Genomic DNA, 26588 nt, shown 5'->3' on the forward strand with positions numbered 1-26588 from the left:
ACCGTAATCACTTTCATCATCATGATCATCATAACTATCAATCACTCTCGACATCAAGACCATCATCATCATCATCGTCATCATCACCATCTTCATTATCTTCATTAATCACTATCATCGCCACCACCACGCGTGCGTACACCGCAGGAGCGAATGAGAGTCAGCTCTGAGTGCGGGCTCCCCCGCGTGTTCACCCTCGGTATTGCACCCTGCAGCAGGAGGGGGCGGGGCTCTCTGAAGCTCAATAAGAGCTCGCTGCGCGTGAGAGCTTTATTTACCTATTAGTCTGATTGTTTATCTCTCATAAAAACGGATCAAACAGAAGCTCAGATAAACCGGCGCTCGAGCTTTCGTAGGAGATTAAACCGAGCTCAGCCTGAGAGACGCTCTGCTCCTGCGCGCGCTCTCACTCAAACTTGCTCTCACACACACACACACACACACACACACACCGCACACACACACAACCGCGCGCGCAGGCGGAGGTGAGTATGAGTCTCGCGGACGTTTTCTCTCCTTCATTAGACTGTGTTAGTAGAGACGCTGAGGGGGCAGTAGGGGTAGTTGGGGAGGATGGGGGGGTATGTGAAAGTGAGGGTGGGGTATATGGGTGGGCATTAGGGGGTGCGTATGAGCGCGCGAGCTGCAGAGGCTCCGGGAGCCGCGGGCGGACATGCAGAAACCAAACAAACACCACCAACACACACGCACACACACACACACACACACACACACACACACACACACACACACACACATATACACACACGTACAGCGGCCCGGGTAGTGTGTGTGTACGCGCGGCTGAAAATGTCCGCAGTGGGGCTGGAACACGCGCGCGCACATAACACAACACATATTATCACGATCCAGCATTCGCCAGCTACTCCTTCGAATTCTCCCGTTCCACCTTAAATGGTGCAGCATTTACATTCTGTCGCCTGCACCATTTAAGGTGGAACGGGAGAATTCTCTTCGCGTTCAGCAGAGTGAAGGAGCTGCTGTGCTGGAGGCCCTAACCCCGCTGCAGGAATCCAGCTGCTAGCTCACTCACTGTGTGTTAGGAATGCTATGATAGGAATGTTGTGGTTCGTTTTCTCAGGAATGATGGGAATGCTAGGAGTGCTGGGAATGCTGCATAGTCTGGAAGTGCTAGGGTTGTTGTGTTGGGAATGCCTGGAGTGTTATGACAGTGTCGGTGTTGCATAGGCTGAGAACGTTGGGCATACTGGGAATGCTATGATTGTTCTGTTGGAAATGTTGTGATGGGAATGCTGCCTGTGCTGGAAGTGCTAGGGTTGTTGTGTTGGGAATGTAGTGATGGGATTGCTAGGAGTGTTATGAGAGTGTCAGGAATGTTGAGTGTTAGGCATATTGGGAATGCTAGGATGTTAGCAGTATGGTATTGAGTTGGGAATGTTGTGGTGTTGTATTGAGTTGGGAATGTTTTCATGTTACATTCAGTTGGGAATGCTGTGGTGTTGTCTTGAGTTGGGAATGTTGTAGTGTTACATTCCGTTGGGAATACTGTGGTGCTGTATTGAGTAGGGAATGTTGTGGTGCTGGATTGAGTTGGGAATGCAGTGGTGTATTGAGTTGGGAATGCTGTGGTGTTGTATTGAGTTGGGGAATGGTGTGGTGTTGTATTGAGTTAGGAATGCTGTGGTGTTTGACTGAGTTGGTGAATGCTGGGGTGTTGTATTGAGTTGAGAATGCTGTGGTGCTGTATTAAGTAGGGAATGTTGTGGTGTTGTCTTCAGTTGGGAATGCTGTGGTGTTGTATTGAGTTGGGAATGTTGTGGTGTTGTATTGAGTTGGGAATGTTGTGGTGTTGGATTGAATTAGGAATGGTGTGGTGTTATTCATTTGGGAATGCTGTGGTGTTATTCAGTTGGGAACGCCATGGTGCTGTATTAAACTGACGTATCTCTTTCGTTGTTCCATATTAAATCGTACTTCCACATCCACATTCTCTTCTGTTGGAGAGTAACCGTGAGACTCTTCCGAAGTGATCCAGGGAGAAGAGTTTAATCACTGCTGGATCTGCCCACTGCTAATTGAACACTTTCATAGAGGAGTAATTAAAGACAGACTTTCGTTAATTCATTATTATTAATTAATTTTCTTTACACAGAACAGGCTGATGGCTTCGGCTCATGTTCCAGAGATCAGATATTCAGGTGTGTGTGTGATATGACTGTGGTATGTTACTGTATAGCGTGTCACTGTACTGTACAGCACTGGGCAAAAGATCAATTTTCAGTTTTAAAGTGTGTGAAATTTATTTTTCAGCATCAGGAAAAAAGAGCAAAAACATTTTGTTGCTGTCCAAAAAAAAAAGTATCTCCATTTTTTGCGAATTATTTTTCTATTTTTCTGCATAGTATGAGCTCAGCAGCTCCTCTACACTGTGTTGAATATCATCAGATCAATAGAAATGCAGCTCCAAAACAGCTTTGAATGAAATCTCTTTACATTTGATTAACTTTTTTTTATTGTCCCTCAAGGGGGAATTTTTCATGGGTAACCCAGACTTCATAAAACAACCACCAGACATACAACCTCACACCCTGATTAAAACATTTAAACATTAATAACATGGAAATAAAAACAAAAAACCCACATTGCTCAGCTGACAGAATTAAGAACCTTAATAAACCTGTTTAATGTTTTCTCCCTCCCCTGTAAACTAATGTTTTTTAACATATATGTATGTATGTATATATATATATATATATATATATATAAATACATACATATATGTTAAAAACCATTAGTTTACAGGGGAGGGAGAAAACATTCTTTACTTTCTGTGTAAGTTACTGTTTGCATGTATGTGTGTGTGCATGTATATATATTTAATTATATTTAAAAGAAAATCACAGAAGCCTCAACAACTACATCTGATATCAGATTATCATTATTACCACAGATTATCTGTCTAAGGATTATTTCATATCTGATCTCCGTACAAACATCTCCTGAAAGATCAATAACGTGTCCTCAGTGTCTGTTTTGAGTGGACGTTAATCAAACGAAGGCGCAGTGCTGCCCTTTGGGACACATTAGGAGATTCTGGTCCAGGTCAGTTGGCCTGTTTGGTTTGAGTTCTACTCGTCCTGATTGGATCAAACTGGATTAATTATTTATAAAGTTTGATTTTGTGCCTTGTGTTTCTGTCTGTTCTGCACTGAAGGGCTGTTTGCTTTGACTGTGGTTGTAGCACTGATGGTGGGGGGGGTGTCGCTCAGGGACACGTGAGTCCTGCGTTTGGCTAACCGCTGCATCTCTGTTCATAATGGATCACGTTATTTTAACAGTGATGTTTAATTAATTATGAGCTCTGTGAGTAAAACAGCAGCAGTCGGGCCTCCAGCCTCAGAGGAAACAAATTCACTGACATTTAATAAGAACACACCCCCCAGCTCTGTATCAGCCCCCCTACAGCACCGCGTCTGATACAGACGCCTGTTTAAATGTTAAAAAGTGAGGGCTTACAGGGCAATTCCACCCATTTCTCAAAAATGATGTAATCAGAGTGGTTCAGAGTGGTTTGGTGTGAAACGCTCTGTTCTAGATAAACTTACTGAGTCAGAACTGTTCACAGTGGTGGTGATAGGAACCAGACGTCCCCCTCTAAAAGCTCCCTCACAGAAAGTTCCTACATGAAATGGTTATGAATTCACTACCTGATGACTGAGACACTGTTTTATGATAGTTTAGAGAACTTAAACTCCATTCATGGTGGAGGGATACATGCAGGGCGCTGTGAGGCAAAATAGTCCCCAAAGAAAACTTATTATTTCAGATTTTCCACTATTTTCCATCATCAACATTCCATATAAACTCAGAAGACTCGTGTAGGTTCACTGGTGGTTCTGGATAGTAAATAAAATGTCTATATTTGTGTTGTAGTCATGGCGACCCCTGGTTCCTATCACCACCACTGTAAAGACATCTGAACCGTTTCATACCAAACCACTCTGAACCACTCTGTTTACCTCACACATTGAATTATGGGGGGATTTTGAAGCAGAAATCTCAGATCTGGCAACACTGTGAGATTCACAGCACTAAAACTCAAACACAGTGAAGCAGTGGTCAGAAGCTCAGTCGTGGAGAGAGATCAGTGCTGCTGAAACTAGATTAGCACTGCAATAGCACTAATTCTGGCTTAATCTAATCTGGATGATGGTGGTGCCCCCCAGTGGACACCTCTGACTTTTCTTAAAACTGAAAAACATACAGGAAAATAAATGGTTTTCATGCTTCATATGCTTTGAAATGAATTTGTGTTCCAGTATCTTCATTTTGAATCTGATCTAATGATCCTTTATCAGGACAGAAGCGAGTGTTGTGGGTATTGATACTCTGTGAAAATGCAGTTATGATCTGATATCTTGTTTATGTGAAGTACATTGTGTGTGAGAGTCTGACTGCAGACGTACGTGGTTAATGTAAAGTACAGTGCAGATCACAGAAGAACGTTTAGTTACATCTGGAACCTTCATTACACTCAACTGAACACAGATAATAACTAACACTGATAAATGCATTTTACATATATATTTAACACACATTTGTGACCATTTTCATACATTGTAAAAAAGCTCCTATACGACACTTTATCTTGTTGTCAGTGTTTGAGTGGGAATAATTCAGCGATCTATTTGATCTGATGCTGTTAGTGGTGTTTGTGATGTTCAGTGTCTCTACCAGGCTCTCATCGTCCTGCGCTGATGTGTTTGTGCTCTGCAGAGTGAAGATACTGAAGGTCTGTCTGAGCTGCTGGTGCTGAAGATCCACTGAGAGCTGATCCTGTTCACTTCATCCCCGCAGACCTGTTTTTATCTGTGAGTACACGACGTTCTGCAACAGGATGAATAGCCACTGTTCTTTAACACCTTCTCGCCACACGGGGGTGCTAGAGCACCAGAATTCCCCATTGCATCAACTGCTGCTCCATGGTAACCATAGCAACTGTCCAGCCTCCCGTGTTTTGTGTGAATAAGACGGATCTGCTCAGGTCGGAGTGTTCAGGGCCTGCTAGCTTCTGTGTGAGTAATGCAGTTTTCAGAAGGAGGTGTTTGGATGTGAAGGTGTGGTGACCTCCCACTCACCCTCCACTTACCCCCACTCGCCCCCCACTCGCCCCCCACTCGCCCTACACTCACCCCCCCACTCACCCCCCACTGCTCCTTTAGTCTTAGCGCTGGAGCTACGAGGCTCAAACGAGCAGTGGCCGCTTACACTCCACCAATCAGGACGGTGCTAATTAAGACTTTTTTTTTTTACATGTTTCATAAGTTGATTTTGTTTTATTCTAAAGAAGAATCTTAGGCCTTTTTCAGACGTGTTTTTATGAATTTATTTTGTTTTATTTTCTGTAAAGCGCATTGAGTCGATGTGTGAAAGTGCTTTATAAATAAAATTCATTATGATTTTTATTTTGTTATATTATTGCTAGCTGCAAGCCCAGATAATCAGATGCTTATTGTGGGGTGCAGGTGGCGCTATACACCATTAAATGATGCCTTCATACCGTGCCAACACTTCCAATCCAGCTGATGCAAAACTTTGGGCGCCCCGGTCACTCTGTAAAAAATGATATCAAAAATGGTCAAATGAAATTATTTTAAGTCTAGTAAATAAACCTAATATTTTTTATGTTTAGAAATTTAAGTTAATAATTTAAGATTATCTAGCTAATTTCTAGACATTATTTACTTATTTTGAGAACTTAATTAAAGTAAAATTTATCTTTATATTGGCAAATAATTGTGCTTGTTGTGCTTGAAACCAGCAGAATTATCTGCCAGTATAGTAAAATAATTTTACTTAATAAAATTACTTAAAATTGTCTAAAAATGAGGTAGATAATCCTATAATAAGTGCAGGACATCTCAAAGTGGAAAATATTTAATATATTGATGAGATTTCAGATCATTTCACTTCACAGGATACTATTTTTTGCAAATTCCATGTTTTGTTTTTCTGAGCATAATTAATTAACATCCTTTATGGAGACATTTTAATGCACAGTTCCTGTTTATTTGCTGAACTGAACATGTTGGGGGAGAAAAATAAAATAGTTTCATTTTTTCTGGGGGGCTGATTTTCACTGAATGATTGCAGATGCGGCAGAGCACCAGAAGGAGGCGCTACAGTGCTGTGTAGTGAGAGTGTTTACGCGGTGTTTCTGGCTGATGAGTGAATTCATAATAAATCCTGAACTGGACTGTTGAACTGCAGGGGGCGTGTCTGTGTGGGGGCTGTGCTGAAGTTAGGAGGTTTGATCTGGTGGGTTTCGTCGTGTTTAAGCTTAACTGTCTATATTTACATCAAAGCAAAAGAAGAGAGAAAGAAGGTGCTTAACCAGCTACTCACTCCTAAAAAAAGATGGTTCTGCAAGAGTTCTTTAGTAAAGGGAATGGTTCTACTTAGAGCCATGAGTTCTACATAGGACCATTTCATGCTTAAATGGTTCTCTGCATGGTGAAATGGTTCTTCAGATTGATGGAGAATGTGTTGTAGATGGTTCTACTTAGCACCAAAAAGCGTTCTGCTATTGTTACAAGCTTTGACATCATAACAATAGAACAACACTTTTGGGTTCTATATAGAACCATTTTCGAAAATGTTCTATATAGAACCTTATGCAGCAGATTCTTTCTGTAAAGCGCCTTGAGTCGATGTGTGAAAGTGTGCTTTATAAAAAAAACTCTTTATGAAGTAAAAGCCCAGAAAATCAAACACTTGCCCAAAGGGAGTGCAGGTGGCGCTATACACCATTAAATGATGCCTTCATACCGTGCCAACACTACCAATCCAGCTGATGCAAAAGTTTGTGCGCCCCGTCACTAACAATAGAACAACACTTTTGGGTAATAAGAACCTTTTTGAAAATGGTCCTATACAGAACCTTATGCAGCAGATTCTTTTACCATTCAGAGAACCTTTTAAGCATGAAATGGTCTTATATAGAACTCATGGGTTTGAGTAGAACCATTCCCTTCATTAAAGAACACTTGAAGAACCATTTTTTAGAAGTGTAAGTGAAAAAATCAGAGAATGAAGGAAAAAGATACAAATCAAACATTCTGTTCAGTTAAAACCAGGATGTTTCGGCCAGCATGGAAGGCCTTAATCAGGCCCTGCATTCTGGACCAAAATGTTGTGGTTTTAACGAAGTAAAGTGCTTAATTTTGTCTGCTGTGTTCGGTCAGACCTGAGAAAGTGCAGGAGTGTGTAGCTGCAGCCCCACAGGTCAGAGCCCAGGCTGGACAAAGCCTCAGACTGGGCAGGAGAGGCTCTTGTTGGGCAGATATTGGCCAGCTGGCTCGCTACAGCGAACGTTCCCTGACACTGTTTGTAAGCCACAGTGAGACGCCACTCAGAATAAACAAAAACAGGCAGTAGATTTGATGGCTCTTTATTTATATATCTAAGAGATCAAAGCAGGTGACAGAAGGAGGAAAGAGAGGAGGGGAAAGGGACATTCAGTCAAGGGGCAGAGAGGAATGTGTAGCGTGGTGGGTCGGTGTGTTTGCGCTGGGTTTATGTACTGGATAACTCTATTTGTGCTAGATAAGTTAAGGGTATATGCACTGTGTTGGGTGAGCTTATACGGTTGGGCTAAGTTTATATGCGTGTATGGGTTGTTAGGTAAGTTTATATCCATTGTTGGGTCGTTTTATGTGTGTTGAATTAGCTTATATGCATTTTTGCGTAAGTCTATTAACGTACATTTATATGCGTTGGGTAGGTCTATATGCATTTGTTAAGTTAACATGTGTTAACAATTGTTAATATATATAATATATGTGTTGGGTAAGTTTATATGTGTTGGGTAAGTTTATATGTGTTGAGTAAGTTTATATGTGTTGAGTAAGGTTATATGTGTTGGGTAAGTTTATATGTGTTGAGTAAGGTTATATGTGTTGGGTAAGTTTATATGTGTTGAGTAAGGTTATATGTGTTGAGTAAGTTTATATGTGTTGGGTAAGTTCATATGTAACACCTCCATGTTGTGCATGTGTTGCTGCTGAATTTTGTTGTGAAACGCTGCCCTGATGTTCCTGTGTGGAGGTCAGTGCTGGTCACTCAGTGCTGGTCAGAGTTATTACATGTTTACGGCTGCTGTGGTGGTGATCCGTGCCTTTGGTCAGTTTATGGTCTGATCTGTGTGATTCTTTGTTCAGTGATGACATCACGCTGCTCCGCCTGTGTAGCGCTCTGTGAGTGTGTGGAGAGTGTAGAAGTCCGAGCGTGCAGGACTCCGGGTGTGCAGAACTCCGAGCGTGCAGAACTCCAGGTGTGCAGGACTCCGAGCGTGCAGAACTCCGAGCGTGCAGAACTCCGAGCGTGCAGGACTCCGGGTGTGCAGGACTCCGAGCGTGCAGAACTCCGAGCGTGCAGAACTCCAGGTGTGCAGAACTCCGAGCGTGCAGAACTCCGGGTGTGCAGAACTCCGAGCGTGCAGAACTCCGGGCGTGCAGGACTCCGAGCGTGCAGAACTCCGAGCGTGCAGAACTCCGAGCGTGCAGAACTCTGGGTGTGCAGAACTCCGAGCGTGCAGAACTCCGGGTGTGCAGGACTCCGAGCGTGCAGAACTCTGAGTGTGTCATGTTTACTGGCCCGTTTGTGTGGAACCTCTTTTCCAACTTTCCAAAATAAACCAGCAGCTCTGCGTTACTATAGAGCCCAAACCCAGCCTGACCGACTCTGCTCTGGACTCTGACCCTCAGTCAGCGCAGGGACGGCGACTGGGAGATGGGGGATTTATGTTGTTAGGAGGGTTTGCAACAATAACATTTTATTAATAACATTTGCATCCACACATTCCTGCTCCGGCTTTTATCGGCCCGACGGGGAACAAAGAATCTGCATATATTGAACAGAGGGTTTATATAGGACTCTTATTGTGAAAGCACGTCCGTTCCTGCTGAACGGCAGGAACGGCAGTTTTAACCCTTACGGGTCGACGATGTTGTATACGACATCAAAGGACATCATACATAAGAATAAATCTGGGAAATGCTGCATGATAGAGACTTTTATTTTTTCTGGAAGATAATAACAAATACAACACTGAACGTCTTCTGTGATTATTTATCTGTTTCTCTGTGTTGGAAAGAGTTGTTGTTGTTGTTGTTGTTGTTGTTGTCGTTGTTGTTGTTGTTAGCAGGGCTGTTGGCCGTCCACTGACACCTTGGGTTGAGTCTATCAATCAGAGGCTGTATTCCTGACTTGCTGACCAATCAGAGGCTGTGTTCCTGACTTTTTTGACCAATCAGAGGCTGTGTTCCTTACTTGTCGACCAATCAGAGGCTGTATTCCTTACTTGTCGACCAATCAGAGGCTGTATTCCTGACTTGTTGACCAATCAGAGGCTGTGTTCCTTACTTGTCGACCAATCAGAGGCTGTGTTCCTTACTTGTCGACCAATCAGAGGCTGTGTTCCTTACTTGTCGACCAATCAGAGGCTGTATTCCTTACTTGTCGACCAATCAAAGGCTGTATTCCTGACTTATTGACCGATCAGAGGCTGTGTTCCTGACTTGCTGACCGATCAGAGGCTGTGTTCCTGACTTTTTTGACCAATCAGAGGCTGTGTTCCTGACTTGTTGACCAATCAGAGGCTGTGTTCCTGACTTGTCGACCAATCAGAAGCTGTGTTCCTTACTTGTCGACCAATCAGAGGCTGTTTTCCTTACTTGTCGACCAATCAGAGGCTGTGTTCCTGACTTGTCGACTAATCAGCGGCTGTTCCTGACTTGTCGACCAATCAGAGGCTGTTCCTGACTTGTCGACCAATCAGACGCTGTGTTCCTGACTTGTCGACCAATCAGACGCTGTGTTCCTGACTTGTCGACCAATCAAAGGCTGTGTTCCCGACTTGTCAACGAATCAGAGGCGGTGTTCCTGACTCGTCGACAAATCAAAAGCTATGTGTCTTATGTGTTGACCAATCAGAGGCTGTGTTCCTTACCTGTTCCCGAGAGATTTATTTTTTCATGTACGACGTCCTTTGATGTCGCATACGACGTCGTTGACCTGAGAGGGTTAATTAACTGTGGCTGAGTTAGTTGTAGCTAGATTGCAGCCCAGTGTGCAGCGTTTGTGCTGCGTCAGGTTTGAGTCTGAACGGTTCCTCTCTTTAACATCCTGAACGTCAGTCTGAGCTGGTTTTGTAGAACCAGACGGTATGTATGTGTTTAAGAACCCAGCGTAAATATGTGATGGCGTATGAAGCTGGCGCTGTGAGGGTCTGTCTAAATGGAAAAGCTCTGAGGTCTCTCACATGTTCAGATGCACAAAATAATAATTATAAATTAAAGAAATCAAATAAACAGAATGTCTTAATCAGTAGGTCATGTGACCAGTGGCAGTTGTGGAATTAATGAAGTTGGAGATGGGATCATGTCAAATGCAGCTTCTTTATTGATTAATCGAACCTTAAACAGTTGTATTCAGTTTTTTCAGGAAATGATGTCGTTATGTGAAGCGTGTTTATTGGTAAAGGTCTGTTTGGTGTAAATGAGCTGCTGGACATTTTTACCCATTTTCATTTTAAGGCTTGCAGTTTGTGCAGAAAGCTGATGAAGCTGAAGCTCATAGATGCTCTCTGTTCAGACGATGTGTCTCTTAGCAGGGCTTTTTTTCTCTTTCTGTTGTTGGACAAAACGCGGTTACACTCCTCCATCCCTCCCTCCATCCCACCCTCCATCTCTCCCTCCATCCCTCCCTCTGTCCTCCTGCTGTTTCCCTCTCTCTCCTACGCTGCTGTATTATTTTCTATATTGTTATGATCTTTATTATTATAGCTATTTTTGCCTGCATCTCCTCCTCTCCATCCTCCTCCACTCCTGCCTCCTCATCCTTCTCTCTTACACACCGTTAGCCTACAGTTAGCCCCCCCACCCCCCCCACACCATCCTTCAGAAGAAACATCTAGAATGTTTTATAACTGCATCTACACACTGGTTACATAACTGCAGCTTTCTTCCTGATTCTCTCTGATTTGAAGATGCGCTGTGATAGTAGAATGAAACGTTTTAATGTAATGAGTTAGATTTCTGTTTAATTAGGTGTCTGTTTAATGGAGTCTGCATATCCCGTCATTTTTAATCATGATTTATTGCTTCTACATCGTCATTGAAATATCTAACAATTTTAACGAACATCAGCGTTTATGTCTGTTTATGTTTATGTTATGTTTATTTTGCTGCTATAGCTTAGAAAACTGGACAAAATACAGACAATGTTTTTGTAATACATGTTTTTTCACATTTGATGTCCTTTCATGTGATAACACGTTTTTCACAGGTGATAAAATGTTTTTGGAATCGTATGTTTTTTTGCATGTGATAATGTTTTTTCTTGTGATCACATTTTTCACAGGTGACACTGTTTTTTCACAAGTGATAAGAGTTTTCACCTGTAATAACATGTTTTTTCACATGTATTTTCTTTCTCAAGTGATAAAATGTGATAGTTTTTCTGTGAGGGGTGTTTTTTCTCCAGTTGTGTGTTTGAGTTGGCTGGGTTTTGCCCCTCCAGCTTTAGCTCTATGGAGGCTAAGGACCCAGTGCCCCCCTGGCTGTCCTGTGTAAGTAGGCTAAGCTCGTGGATCACTGGCCTGATTGGGGTGTGATTGGTAAAGCATGCTGGGAGTTTTCCGCTGGGCTAGGGTGGGATTTCCCTGCAGAGCAGCCGGAGCCTCAGTGCTGAAACACCGTTATCCAACCTGCTCAGAAACAGGCCGAGCTTTTATTTTGGTCTGACGGAGAGCCGAGCGGCCGCTGTGAGGGGTTTCTGGAATGCACCCACCGCTTTTCCAGTCAGCTGAGCGTTCAGAGGAGTGATATCCCGCAGCACATTCCTCTCCAGCCGCACTTTCCCTTTTGCTTTTGGTGTTGGGACTTTCTGAAGTGCCAGGAAACAGTTCCAGTTAAAGCGAGAGTTCAAAAACAAAGCAAACAAACAAAAATAAATAAATCCAGCCTCACTTTAGCCTAAATGTGGTCGATCAGCTGAGCTTCTTTAGTTTTAGCACTGGAGCCACAAAGCTAATGTAGCTAACAAGTAATGGAAGTGTGTACCACCAATTAGCATGGTGCTAACTTAATCATCACACACTCTATTCAGACTGGGAGCTGTTCAGTGTCTCTAATAGTGTTGATTCTGTGGTTTCTGACACTGTATGACTCACTGTATCTACAACCATGGACTTTAGTCCATTTTCATAGGTAACAGTGAGTCATATGGAGTTCGTATGATGCTAATTGGTGGGGTATAAGGAGAGAAAACTTTAAACTTGATATTCCACCAAACTATCACTTTAACCCCCACCAGACTGGTGGTCACACTAACCGTCTCTAGAGCATCGCTGTTCTCAGTTCAGTCTGTTGTAAATGTGCCTGTTTGGCGCTGCAGTGTTTTCACAGCAGGGCTGTGCAGTGGTTTCGTCATGCGTACCAGGACAGATCAGTCCTGCGTGAATATCTGCTTTTTCACAAGTGTTCATGTTTTTTCACATAACACGTTCTTTTCTCACAAGTAATCACTTTTTTTCATATTTTTCACGTGATCACGTTTTTTCACATTTATGTTTATTCACGTGTGAAATACATGTGTTTTTTATGTAAGCTGTGTTTTTTCTCCAGTTTTGCACTAGAATTGTTGACCGTCCAGCTTTAGTTTGGGGGGGCTGTTTTGTGTAAATATTTACTGAGTAAGGAATTACTGACCCAAGGCCACAGGAAGATTTCAGGGCTGCACCTGTTAAAAACAACAACAGTAGTAATAATAATAATAATAACAATAATAATAATAACAATAATAATAATGCAGAGATCTGAATGTTTTAATAATCTGAATGTAGTAAAGACTCTGTGTGCTTGTTTTAGAGAGAAATACGTATTTCTCTATTTTTATTTATATAATTTAAAAACCGAACAATCGCTTCCCACGACAGCCGTTTTGGGGTTGTCTCAAACACTCGCAGGTTGAGGTGCAAAGAGGGAGAGTGTGGCAGAGATAGAGGACGAACGAACCCCAAAGCAGCTTAATACTGTTTGTAAACTCAGTGTGAAAATGTGTTATCAGCTATTATATCTCCCACTCTGTGAGAGTTGAAGAGTTAAATCTCACTGTGTGACGGCGAACGTGACACAATCTTCGACTGCGCCACACATTAACAATCTGATTGGTTGCCACTTAGTTCATTTTCATAAAGTTGGTCCAGAATGAGAGAAGATGTGGATCAGCGCTCCAGAGTGTCAGTTGTATTTATATATTTTGTCTCTCGCCTCATTATAGGACAGTATGACCTTCTGTTTAAAGTAAATTATGAATAAACAGTTAAATGGAAAAAAGACAAATCATTTGTCCTGCTGTCATTGTTCTCGTCACATTCAAAATAATTAAAATTTCATCACCAGCATCTTCCCACATGTCTGTACTTACCTTCAAGTACTAAACTATTTCACTTCTTGTTTTGTTTATGACTGTAACCTTATGTGCGCTCCTGCTGGTGTGGGTTTCTTCGCCCTCAGATATGAAGAAAAATGCTACTTCCCAACAGTTGTATGATGTACTTGTGTAATGCATGCTGGGTAATGTAGTGAGGTTGTTTGTGATACCTGTCTTGGTCACGTATTGATCCGCTTTCTAACTGAGCTGAATTTTTCTTTCTGCTCAGGATTCTCTTCTTTATCTCGGAACCATAACCGATGGCCCAAAATGTCGACTAACAACAATATCGCCCAGGCCAGGAAGCTGGTGGAGCAGCTGCGGATAGAGGCTGGCATCGAGCGCATCAAGGTACGCGCTGGTCACAGACTCGGACCTACAGACCACCGGAGGGTTCAGTCCGGAGGAATGAATAGTAAACTCACCTAAAAGGCACCAACAGAACGAGCTATGAGAGACGTTCCTCAGCCTTAAAGGATGTGGAACATGATGTGGACCTGTCCAGCAATTAAGTTCTTACCCAGCGTAGCCCTTCTGAGAATCTGCTTCCTCTGCAAGAGGAGGACAGTACTGTGCAGAAGTCAGAGACCCCACCTCATTAGTTTAATTCCCAGTCAAAAAGACCACAAAGTACAAGTTATTGATTTTTTTAGAAAATATTTCTGAGGAAATACTTTGAGACTGTGGGTTGGCTTGGGTTCCACAAGCTTCATTGCTCTTTGGCGCTAGGGTTAGATGCAAGGAAAAACTCCCTCAACAGGAGGAAGAAACCTCGAGAGGAACCAGACTCAAAAGGGGAACCCATCCTCCTCTGGTTGACACCGGATAAGAGCACAGACACAAAACAGTATAAGTGGATACAGTTTAACACCACTGTGCAGCGCGCCGGCCGCATCTCAGGTCAGACCCTCTTAGGACAGGCAGCCGCTCAGCTCAGGGAAAGAGAGGGGGAGGGGGAAAGAGGGGGGGGATAGGGGGGAGGGGGGATGAGAGGGACATAGTTAGGAACACAAATTAACCAAAGGCTCGACTAAACAGGTAAGTTTTTAGCCTAGACTTAAAGATGGAGGCTGTGTCTGAGTCCCGAACACAGACTGGTAGGCTATTCCAAAGCTGGGGGGCTTTGTATGAAAAGGCTCCTCCCCCTGACGTAACTTTATTTATTCTGGGTACTAATAATGAGCAGCACCTTGTGATCTAAGTGGGCGTGTCGGTTGATAATAGGAAATACGGTCAAAGCTTTATACGTCAGTAGAAGAATTTTGTACTCAATGTGGAATTTAACTGGCAACCAATGTAAGGTACACAAAATTGGGCTAAGGTGGTCGAATTTCCTGGTTTTGCTGAGAACTCTGGCTGCAGCGTTCTGGACTAACTGAAGCTTGTTAAGGTTTTGGCTGGAACAACCAGAAAGCAGAGCGTTACAGTAATCTAACCTGGACGTGATGAAGGCGTGAACTAACGTTTCTGCATCCTGTAGTGACAGCGCATTTCTTAATTTAGCGATAAACCGCAACAAGGCTGAAGTTAGCTTCTTCTGTTCCACCTTAAAGCAACATTATGTAACAGCTTGAACTGAAAATATCAGCTTTAAAATAATTTTGATGCTGCACTGACTTATAACAGTGAGAACAACGTCTCAGGCCGGAACACCTGCTATAGCTCTATGTAACTTTGGAGGAGCAGCACGAGAACCTCTCGCCAGAACTGTATAACACTTTACGGCACCACGTCACACCTCAGTCCCATTTCAAGCTAACATGCAAATAGATGAATTCATCTCATGCCAGAAAGGTTGGTCAGTCTCTCAGTTTCACGCCAAATACGACCTGAAAGTTTGAACCTCCTGTAATAAAATCATGTAATGTTTCTCTGCCGTGTATGTCGACGTGGCAGAATCCGGCTCCCCTTCGTGTCACACAGGCATATAGATGCTACAGATTTACACATAGAAACAACATATATTGCAGGAATAATCTGTAGAGTCTTTATACCAGGGTGACATGATGCACATGAAGGGGATTTGGATTCTGTTTCCTTCAGCTCGTGTGCAGCTGTCCATGAGGGGGCGCTCACAGCATGATTTATATTTATGACAGTGGTATAAAAGTGAAATATACACCACAACTGTAGAGGGAGCCCAAGAGCAAGTTTACGCAGGTTTTGCACAACATATTAAGCATTTAGTGCTCAACAAAAAGGGTGCTATTAACTTTGAGACAAAAGGGGCTCGAGTCACCCAAGTGCCTTCTAACCGTGACTCTGGATCTCCGGCAATGACAAACATCTCTCTCTCTCTCTCTCTCTCTCTCTCTCTTTCTCTCTCTCTATCTCTCTCTCTCTCTTTCTCTCAGGTGTCTAAAGCTGCTGCTGATTTGATGAGTTACTGTGAGCAGCACGCCCGCTCCGATGCCCTCCTGGTGGGGGTGCCCACCTCCGAGAACCCCTTCAAAGACAAGAAGCCGTGCATCCTGCTATAGCTGCCTCCACACCGCCACGCCACTCGCACCCCCCTGCACCAGGAGCTCTAACACACACGCCACACTCTGCCGGTAACGCCGGAGGGGTGATAGACCTGAACCCCCCCCAGCACCATGTAGCCCCAGACTGAGTGCATCTATATGGATGAATATATGAATATGCGCGTGTGCGGATCTGTGTTCACTCATATAGATACACCCAGCAGGCGGAGTGGCAGATTATTATTGATTTTTCTTTTTCAAAACCATCTCGAAATCTACAGCACGAGTTTTAGAATGAAGGATGAGTTGGGGATGAACGGAGGTAGAGAGAGGAGAGAAGAAATGTCCAGTCATGATCATGTGGCTGACCAGCTGGCTGGCCAGTCATACTGCAGCCATGGCTGTCCAGGTTGAGCCTCCCATTCGCGAGTTGAAGGTAGATTTATGCGGCCAAACACAACCCAAACCCAGATACACCTCCGACTGCACGTCGTATGATTTACGAAGGGAATTTAACACGTTAACACAGAGTTGCCAAACGGTTCTACGCAGTTTCTCAGTCCGTTCACGAGTTACAGCTTTTCATCGACGGGCGCTTTGACGCTTTCGTTTTTCTACTCTTCGTTTTCTACTACACTTCAAAGCCCTTCTAAGGTACAGAAGCCTACGTACATACTTACACATACATCCATACATTATACATATTACGCAACGTATCTGCCTTTTTTTGGGAAACAGCGATTCCGAACACACTTACGGCCCCTGCTTACTTGAAACGGTTTGACAATTTTGAAGATTTGTACAGGTGATCGCTTAAAACGTTTGTCGTCAGCATTTTTGAACCTTAAAGGGAAAATAACGAACCCAATTCTTTGTCCGTGGTGGTCATACGAAGGCCGATCTTGATCTCTAAAGCCAAACTTGATTGTAAAATCCATACAGGAAGGAAAAACAACATGTACAAACTTTCTTTCGGACGTGTGTCCTGGTGTTAACTTTGAGAAAATAGCTGTTTTTTGGATTTGTTCGTTCTTCTTTCTATGGACTCTATGGAACCTGGTCATTCAGTAACGATGCTGTACAGTGTTTGATAAAACCTGAAGCGCATTAACTTTTATTTGTGGATGTTCTCTTTTTCCATCCTGACTGACTCTGTGTTGGTAGGGCAGGGGGTGGAGCTCTGGAGATGGGGGCGGGCTGTAAGGCAGCTGTTTTGCTGTTGCTGGATGAGGAGGTCAGGTGATTACGGGGTTTAGGAGGGTGTTTAGTGGTTTGGTCAGGGGGACAGGGCGTACAGCGATGAACTGACCGCAGGTCCAAGCCTCTGCTTGACCCACATCCCTGAACACATACACATGCAGTACATAATCTGAGCCACGCTGTGGTTTCCTAATAAACCCCCAATAGGCTGCGGCAGACGCTGTTTAACAATGATCCAATTCAGCGGTGGCCGCTACAGCGAGGGGAGAACCGTGCCATTGTCCAGCCATGGTCAGAGGCAGCAACATAGCAGGGGAAATTAGGGCTCTCTGAAAGAACAGCCTGCAGGACTCGGTCATTCATATCCTAACTGCACTGTTCGGCTCAGAGGAGGACGGAGTCTCACAGAGAGAGCCATTCAAAACCCAGCTGAACTTGAATGAACGTTCTGAGTGAGCTAGACGTGCAGAGAAAGTTCTAATTCTGCTCAGCTTCTTCTGTTCTTGTGGAAAAGTCGATTGTCCCTGTGCTGCAGGCTGCGGTCGAACAGGAGCTGTCAGAACAGAACGGTGCCTTCAGGAGCTCGCTATGTGCTAGCGGTCAGACACACGCAGCCAGCTAACTGACAGGCAGAGCGCTTCATAATGAAACACTGATCCATTCACAGCTTTCTCTCTTAGCCGGTGGAGTTTTAGCAGAAAGAGCAGAACAGAATAAACTAAATGTCCAGCTAAATCTCTGGAATCACCAGCTGGCAAAATGTGCAGCTAATTTAGTGAAATATCCATCAATTCCAGCTAAATGTCCAGCTAATAGATAATTCACTGAAATGTCTTGCTAACCCAGTGAAATGTCCAGCTAGTCAAGCTAAATGTCATGCCAATCCAGTGAAATGTTTAGCTAATCCACTGAAATGTCCACTGTAACTGTTCGGACGCTGAGAGCAGTGTAGGTGCAGATGTGCGGTGCCAAACTGATTTTTTGAAAAAATAATTTTTGTGAATTATTTTAAGCCAAAAGCTCCTGAAGCTCTCAGCCGTGTCGTCCGTCACTGCAGTGGACAAAAAGCTGTGACAGTTTGAAATTAGATCCTCTGTGGAGTTTAGGAGTCCGTCCTGTTCTGAGGTCCAGCATGTGGACGGTGCAGGAGCTGCTTAGTGCCAAACCTCAGTCTCTTCTCAGCGGCGTTATCAATCACTTATCAATCACTTATTAATCAGACTGATTAGGGTTTGATCAGGAAATGACTACATGTGACTCTGAGGGTCGAGAACAACAACTCTACAGGCTGAATTCACCAAAGTTTTCAGAAGATTTGAGTTTTTTAATATTTACATTTTGTTCTTTATTGCATCTTAAATTTCTCAGACATTCTCTAGAATTTCTAAAATATTTAAGAGTTTAAGAAATATTTAAGAACTTTTTCCCCAATAAATAGAAACTTATTTTCTGTTTTTTGACCCTGGTTACACCTGGTCACTTCATGTGTCTTGAGTATCAGGATTATATCTGGATGAGGCCACATAGAAATGTGAGTGTAAACGCAGCCAAGACACATTAAAACAGATACAGATCTGATCGATCAGAGCACTTCAGGAGGACTGAGACACATTTGAGTCGCGTTATAGCAGCATAAACACATCCGTCTCTCCAAGATACATTCAACACCCAAAACACCTCCCAGTACAACCAAAACTCCTCCCAGTACAACTGAAACTCCTCCCAGTACAGCTTGCAATGTTTGAACAGATACCTAAACGGCTCTCAGAGAATGGCTTCCATGTAACGAGCGGCTTTGCATAATCTGTCTATATATATATATATATATATATACTTAATTTTAAAAGGTATAACAAAAATTTTAAATCACTTAAAATACACAGTGGATTCAAATTACTTTAAATTTACTTCTTTTTTATTGTAATTCTTTTCATTGTTTTTTTAGCAGTCACAGTTAAACAGTCCTGAGATGTGGGGGTGCTGCGGCCCCCCTGTGACCCCCTGCGTCCCTGCGATAGACTGAATATCTTTACCTGCTTATCCCTGTTCGCGCTTTAACGTTCCGTTTGACCTGACTGGACCCTCAGCACGTTCTCCTCTCGCAGCCGCCTCCACACAGTCCAGCAGCAGAGAGATGAGGCATTGTGGGTAATGGGGGGTAGTGGGTAACATCTGTAGCCGATAGGTTCTCCATTAGAACCCCATCTCCATCACTTTGTGTTCTTTCCTGTGTACGCATACGTATCTCTGCCTTGATTATGGAGAAATATATCTATTTTTTGTAATTGTTCTTCTCGGATGTGCCATAAAAATCATGTTTTTCTTGCACACTGTTAATATTTTGTGGATATTGCTGTTTAAGAATTATGAAAAAGTAGAAAGAAAATAAAGATGGAAACTGTTACTCTGCACTGCTTGGTTGGTTTCAGTGTTCAGACGTCACTGAGGGCTGTTTTACACGTAAAATAAAGGATTTTCACTGTTGAAGTTCTGCAGAATTTGATAGTCGACAACATTTTTAGATCAAAACGTAAAGTGCACACACTGTATTTTAACACCGCTGCTGTTAATTTACAGAAATAGAACATAAATTCTCGAAAACAGTCAATCATCTTTATTTCACAAACATTTGTGTTTATTTGAATGGTTGTTACTTTTATAATCATTATTATTATATTAAAATACAGTATGTCAGAATAACTAATTGAACTACTGAAAGTGTTGAAGTGTTATTTTTTTATATATATATATATATATATATATATATATATAATTTTTATATTTATATAAAAAATTATATTTTTATTTATATTTTATTTATATTTTTATATATATATATATTTACAGAAGAAGGAAAAAACATACTTTACGGTTAATGTGAGTCAATGGAACCAGAATTTTTTACAAGTCATTTTGGGTCATTTGTTTTGGCCGATTCATCATGAAATGTATACAATATAAAGAGCAACAAGTATTTTCATATTATGTCAAAAACTGAAAAACAAAAAATTGGAGATACGAGGTTTTCTTCCGACAGCAGTGATATATATATATATATATATATATAATCACTGTCGCACAAAAACTTTATATCTCCAGTTTTCTTGATTTTACTTTTACAGGTTTGTTCAAGTCTAGTTAATCTTTATATTGTGTCAAATTGTCATGATGAACTGAAATGATCCAAAATTAATTAAGTTAATAATGTTATTTCCTTCTCCTGTGAAGTTTTTGAGATATGAGTTTTTGGACAACAGCGATGATTAAAATATATGTTACTTTACAGTGGTGGTGATAGGAACCAGGGGTCGCCATGACTGCGACACAGATATAGACATTTTATTTACTATCCAGAACCACCAGTGAACCTACACGAGTCTTCTGAGTTTATATGGAATGTTGATGATGGAAAATAGTGGAAAATCTGAAATAATCAGTTTTCTTTGGGGACTATTTTGCCTCACAGCGCCCTGCATGTATCCCTCCACCATGAATGGAGTTTGAGTTCTCTAAACTATCATAAAACAGTGAATTCATAACCATTTACTGTAGGAACTTTCTGTGAGGGAGCTTTTAGAGGTGGACCGCTCTGAATGACTCTGTTTACATCTTAACCGGTTAATAATGCAGGAATTTAGAAAAATCGATGGATATTGCTTTCAGCATATGGTTATTAGTGCAATGTACACTCTCTCTCTCTGTCTCTCTCTCTCTCATTGTCTCTCTCCCTCCCTCTCTCTCTCTCTGTCTCTCTCTCTCTCTCATTGTCTCTCTCCCTCTCTCTCTCTCCCTCTCTCTGTCTCTCGCCCTCTCTCTGAGCTCCTGTTGTCACAGGTAAAAAGAACACCTCAGTACCTGTTGAAGTATATATTATGAAGCTGGACTGTATAATTACACATGCAGCAGACTGTAATTACACTCCTATAGGAGCTTCTTAAAGGAAAAGTGCACTGTATATCTGCTGAACACAGTCCGTACTGTAGTCCATGTTTATAGATAACAGTGAGTCATACAGTGTCAGAAACCACAGAATCAAGACTACTAGAGTTTTACTTAAAAGGCCAGTCGCCTATATTTTTCTTGTATTTTATTTTCTCACTTATAATGTTTGTGTGGTTTAATTTCTACATGATCATTTTCCAGCTTCTCTTTATCTTTTACAGTTAAACAGGCTGCTTTTGTTATTGTGCCTTTAAGGTTGATACATGTAAATGAGCTCTGTTCTGATTGCCTGCCTCATTCAAAAAGCAATCCAGGCTGAAACATTGCTTATAAATCCATGGGTGGGGCTAAACTGTTGTAGGCTAAATGGGTGGGGCTAAACTGTTGTAGACTGAATGGGTGGGGCTAAACGGTTGTAGGCTGAATGGGTGGGGCTACACTGCTGTAGGCTGAATGGGTGGGGCTAAACTGCTGTAGACTAAATGGGCGGGGCTACACTGCTGTAGGCTGAATGGGTGGGGCTAAACTGCTGTAGACTGAATGGGTGGAGCTAAACTGCTGTAGGCATAATGGGCGGGGCTAAACAGCTGTAGGCTGGACGGGCGGGGCTAAACTGCTATAGGTTGAATGGGTGTGGCTAAACTGCAGTAGGCTGTATGGGTGGGGCTAAACTGCTGTAGGTAGAATGGGCGGGGCTAAACTGTTGTAGGCGGAATGGGCAGGGCTAAACTGCTGTAGGCTGAATGGGACGGGCTAATCAAGGGCTTGCTGCTGTAGGCTGGAGGTTGTATAAGGGAGACTGTACGGTTTAGAAAGCGCTCAGTGCTCAGATGAGGTGTTTTTCTCTTCTGACTGTGACTCATCAGAGCTAATTTACTGTGGATTCACTGCAGTCCTGTGGGACACTAACCTCAGCCATGATTAGATATGGGTTTAAAAAGAAAAGGTGATGTCCAGAAGTAGCCTAAAACAGCCTGACTGCCCGGCAGCTGCCACCCACCCACAGCCTGGCACTCTAAACCGTAATAATAATGATAATAAAAGTGTATTAATATCGGTGGGGAATCCTCAGATCCTTCCAGAGAAGCTCTAATGGGTTCTGGGAACTAAAATAACGCATGTCTGTAAGTTCTCTGTAAGTACTGCAGTAACACTGGGTGGAAATTTAGAAATGCAGGTTAGATTAATGCAGCGTTTATGAAACCTGGATTTTTTATTTTTTCCTACTCTCATGAGGAATTAGTGAATGGAAGTTACAGACAGCTAATCCAGTGATGCTCTTTATTCCTCATTAAATGTGATAGTTTGGCCAAAAATCTAATTTGCATAGGCCAGCAATTCGTTCTTCTTTAATAGCGTAGAGTCCTACAGTAGTGAGCCATACAGTAGCCAGAGATCACTGAACAGCTCAGGCGTGTTTGATGATTTGAGGCTGATTTATGCATCTGCGTCCAGTTAACGCAGAGTCTACGCTGTAGTCTACGCTGTTATGAGTGTTTATACTTGTGTCTGTGTGTCGGTGTCACTCTGCAAGTACACCAGTTCTATTTTTCATATTTCTGCCCACACTTCAACACCAGACATTCTGAGTCTTTATCCTCTCGGGAGTTTTTTAGCGTCAGTTAGCTGGAACTGAGCCTGTACTGCAGTGGGAGGCTCGGTACACTTGTGTTAGCTTAGCCTAGCAGGCTACTGCCTAAAACACTACTATAGATTTAGGCTTTCTGTCACTCCAACGCCAGTCAGTCCACTTTGCTCTCACTGATATAAGTTTAGATTCCACACTGGAGAAACAGCAGAATTAGCACCATGCTAATTAGTGGTGTATAAGCTTCCGTTGCTTCTTAGCTACATTAGTCCTGTAGCTCCAGTGCTAAAACTAAAGAAGCAAACTTCAGACCCCGAACACGTCTGGAGGTAAACTGGGGGATTTTTTTCTGAATTACCGCTTTAATGTCTGCAGGATAAACGGTCAGATGTTTCCTCAGACGGCTGAACCTCACTGTAGAGCTCTGCTAACCCAGACCAGCTCAGACGGCCGGCTGAGTCACCACACAGCTCCTTTCTGCAGCGTTCTCGGATTAGCGTGGTGTGTTTGGGGCTGGTGGGGGCTGGTGGGGGCTGATGGGGTAATTGTGCCGGGGATGATTGCTGGTTTCACAGACAGAGTTTCATTCGCTAATTTATCACCAGCACACTTAAGTTAAACTCTGGCTGCTGAGCAAAACTGTCTGTGTTGCTTTGTGGGTAGTAATTAGCACACACCTGGACTCACCTGAACACACACACACACACACACACACACACACACACACACACACACTCTCTCTCTCTCTCTCTCTGTGTAAACACTCACTGCACACTTTACCCTGAACTAACAGCAGGTAGAGTATTAAAGAGCCCACATTATATGATGTTATGGAAAACTGAATCAGTTTGATGAAACACGTAAACAGTGTGAAACTAAACTGCAACAACAGCCCATTTTGAATTCACTGTTTTTGTGATGTTACAGAAACAATATATGTCCGCTTATTATTCAGCCTACAGCAGTTTAGCCCCACCCATTTTAGCGGAAGTTATAGAGGAGTGTTTCAGACTGTTTTTTTAAAGAGGCGCGAGCTCATTTACATACATGTACAATCGTGTGCAAAAGTTTGTGCACCCCCGGTTAAATTGCATGTATTTGTTGATTTTCTTTGAGTTGAGTGAAAGTGTCCTCTACAGAGACACTTCTGCACATTTAATACTTTTTACTGTTTATTTACTGCACTACTGACTGCAGCTCTTACACACATCTTAAAGTCACAGGAAGCACATTTGCTCACACACCTGCATGCACTGGTGGGCGTGGCCACGGTAGTGGGTTACATTAAAAAATAATTGTTTAAACTTTATTTAGTTATTACTCAGATTTCCATTCGAGCAGAGTAGAGTACAGTCATGTGCGCCTCTGGTCAAATGACATGTTTTATAGACATCCTCAAATGTAAATATGACATTTTTCTACAGATGTTAGTACAAAATTTCTATTTATTTGCTGAAACAAAAACAAAATGAGCCATAACTCTTGCCACATTTTGTTTTATATTTTTGGGTTAAATTCATTAAATAAACAGTGATTGTACATTAAAATGTGCAGAAGTAACTTATTTACATTTATAAAATCTACAAAAACATAGAATAATTTGACCAGGGTGCCTAAACTTTTGCCTGGACTTACCACAACTTGAAATTGTTTATGGAACAAAATGAAAGCATTTCAGTGTGATTTAATTTTGTTTCCTTAAAATTCAGTTTTCTTTGGACCAGAAATAAAATACATTTCACTCTTTTAAATGCACTCATTATTTCTTATTCATTTTATGTGAGTTATTTATAGACAACTATATTTATTTATTTCGCGTTTTGTAAGTCAAACAGTCCACTGGTTTCTTGTTTTGTCGGGTGAATTTGTTTACATACGTAGACTATACGTCTGTGCAGGAATTTTGAGAAGTCGGTGGAGTTCCCCTTTAGTTGGTGGGATGTTGTTGAGGACGTGCACAGCGCAGAGAGGAATTGTGATGCTGAGTGACAGCGTGCTGCGCTCTGATCTTCCTGCTGACGGTGTTCAGTGTTCAGTGCTGCTGTGTGTAAATGAGCCCTCGCTGTGCAGATTAAAGCACAGATTAAAGCAGATTAAAGCAGATTAGAGTAAACAAGATGTTTCAGCCTCATCACTGCTCTGATCTGGCTCAGAGAGGAGAAACCCTGGCGCTTTGGTCATCAGCCAAGCTTCAAAGAGGCCGGCTGGGGGAAAACCCTCTATCTGACCACCATCAGCAGCTCTCACTCACAACACCACCCTGCTCTGACCTCGTCTACAGGAACTAAACCATCTGTACATTTAACATCACCTCCACTTTAAAGGGCAACTTCAGTGTGAAATGGTTCAGATGTCTTTACAGTGGTGGTGATAGGAACCAGGGGTCGCGATGACTACAACACAAATATAGACATTTTATTTACTATCCAGAACCACCAGTGAACCTACACGAGTCTTCTGAGTTTATATGGAATGTTGATGATGGAAAATAGTGGAAAATCTGAAATAATAAGTTTTCTTTGGGGACTATTTTGCCTCACAGCGCCCTGCATGTATCCCTCCACCATGAATGGAGTTTAAGTTCTCTAAACTATCATAAAACAGTGTCTCAGTCATCAGGCAGTGAATTCATAACCATTTCATGTAGGAACTTTCTGTGAGGGAGCTTTTAGAGGTGGACGTCTGGTTCCTATCACCACCACTGTGAACAGTTCTGACTCAGTAAGGTTCTCTAGAACAGAAAACCACTCTGAATGACTCTGTTTACATCTCAACCACTTAATTATGGAGGAATTTTATTAAAATTGATGGAATTCCCCTTTAATGGGATAGCTTGGGAAAAATAATTTACCCAGTTTTCTTTGTGAGCTTAGCTTTTAGCTGTCTGAAAGAGGCCTTAATTGACTGATTTATCAGTTATTTCTTGTCAGTTATGATTTGTTGTCGTGCAGTGCGGCCTCTACAGCTGAAAATAACATGTAATGCACTTTGCCTCGGCTAGGCTTGCCTCAGTAAGCTAATCAGCTAGCTAACCAATCTCCATTTTTATGTGTTTAATCTTTAACTGGATATAATAGAGATACTCAAGACCAGGTCAGTACGACACACTGTTTTCTATAGAAATGAACAACAGTATGAAAGTAAATCAAGGCTGCTACTGATTTTAGCTAATATTGTACTTATGTTGTGTCTTAATTCTGTGTTTTGTATCTTTATTTTTAGCTTTCAGCTCTGGCTTTTGTTTTCTGGCAGTGTTTGAGCTGAAGGGCAGTTTAGACTCAAACCTATTTGTACACAGTCGCTCTGGATAAGAGCATCTGCTAAATGCTGTGAATGTAAATTAGATTAATTAATACTTTATTGTCTGTTTTCACAGAAATTTATAACTACATTTTTGTGGTTTTTCAACATTTTTGACATTATTTGAAAAAGGCACTTGCACTATATATTTTGTCAAAATTTCATAATGAGTAGACCAACAAAAACGGTCTAATATTACTTGGAAAGACATTTTTCTCTATTTACGTCCATTAAAAGTTAAGAATGTTTTTGAGGTTTTGTTTTGACACCAGAAAAATGCATCAATGTTACATAAATTCATAAACAACAAACACACAGAGCTGGACACCAAATCCATCCCTATTCATTTATCATTTCTACTAAAAAGCACCAGTTATACATTTATATTACATATATATCTTAAATAACAAAACCTCATATCTCCATTTTTCAGTTTTGGCATACTTTGAAAATGCCTGTTGTCCTTTACATTGGGTGTAGATTTAATAAGAAATGGCCCAAAATCACTTGGAAAAGTTCTGGTTCCACTGAGTTACATTAATGTATGTTTTTTCCTTCTCCTGTAAAGTCACCATTTTGGAGATACGAGGTTTTGTTCCCACAGCAGCTCCTTCCTTTTC

The 26588-nt window shown here is 42.0% G+C and overlaps 1 protein-coding gene across 5 annotated transcripts; it reads left to right on the plus strand.

The window, feature by feature from the left end:
* The first annotated feature begins 230 nt into the window (after positions 1 to 230).
* gng7 (guanine nucleotide binding protein (G protein), gamma 7) lies at positions 231 to 19549 on the plus strand. Of its 5 annotated transcripts, none has more exons than XM_036596164.1 (5): positions 231 to 485; positions 2135 to 2180; positions 4759 to 4853; positions 13706 to 13827; positions 15831 to 19549. In XM_036596164.1, exons 4-5 carry the CDS (start codon positions 13747 to 13749, stop codon positions 15954 to 15956), a joined length of 207 nt encoding a protein of 68 aa, XP_036452057.1. In that variant the 5' UTR covers positions 231 to 485; positions 2135 to 2180; positions 4759 to 4853; positions 13706 to 13746; the 3' UTR covers positions 15957 to 19549. The 5 variants fall into 5 exon arrangements, with proteins under 5 accessions (XP_036452057.1, XP_036452058.1, XP_036452055.1 ...); XM_036596165.1 differs by having other exon boundaries at positions 2140 to 2180; XM_036596162.1 differs by lacking the exon at positions 2135 to 2180.
* The last annotated feature ends 7039 nt before the right edge of the window (positions 19550 to 26588 follow it).

The sequence above is a fragment of the Colossoma macropomum genome, unplaced genomic scaffold, assembly GCF_904425465.1.
Source record: "Colossoma macropomum unplaced genomic scaffold, Colossoma_macropomum, whole genome shotgun sequence".
Lineage (NCBI taxonomy): Eukaryota > Metazoa > Chordata > Actinopteri > Characiformes > Serrasalmidae > Colossoma > Colossoma macropomum.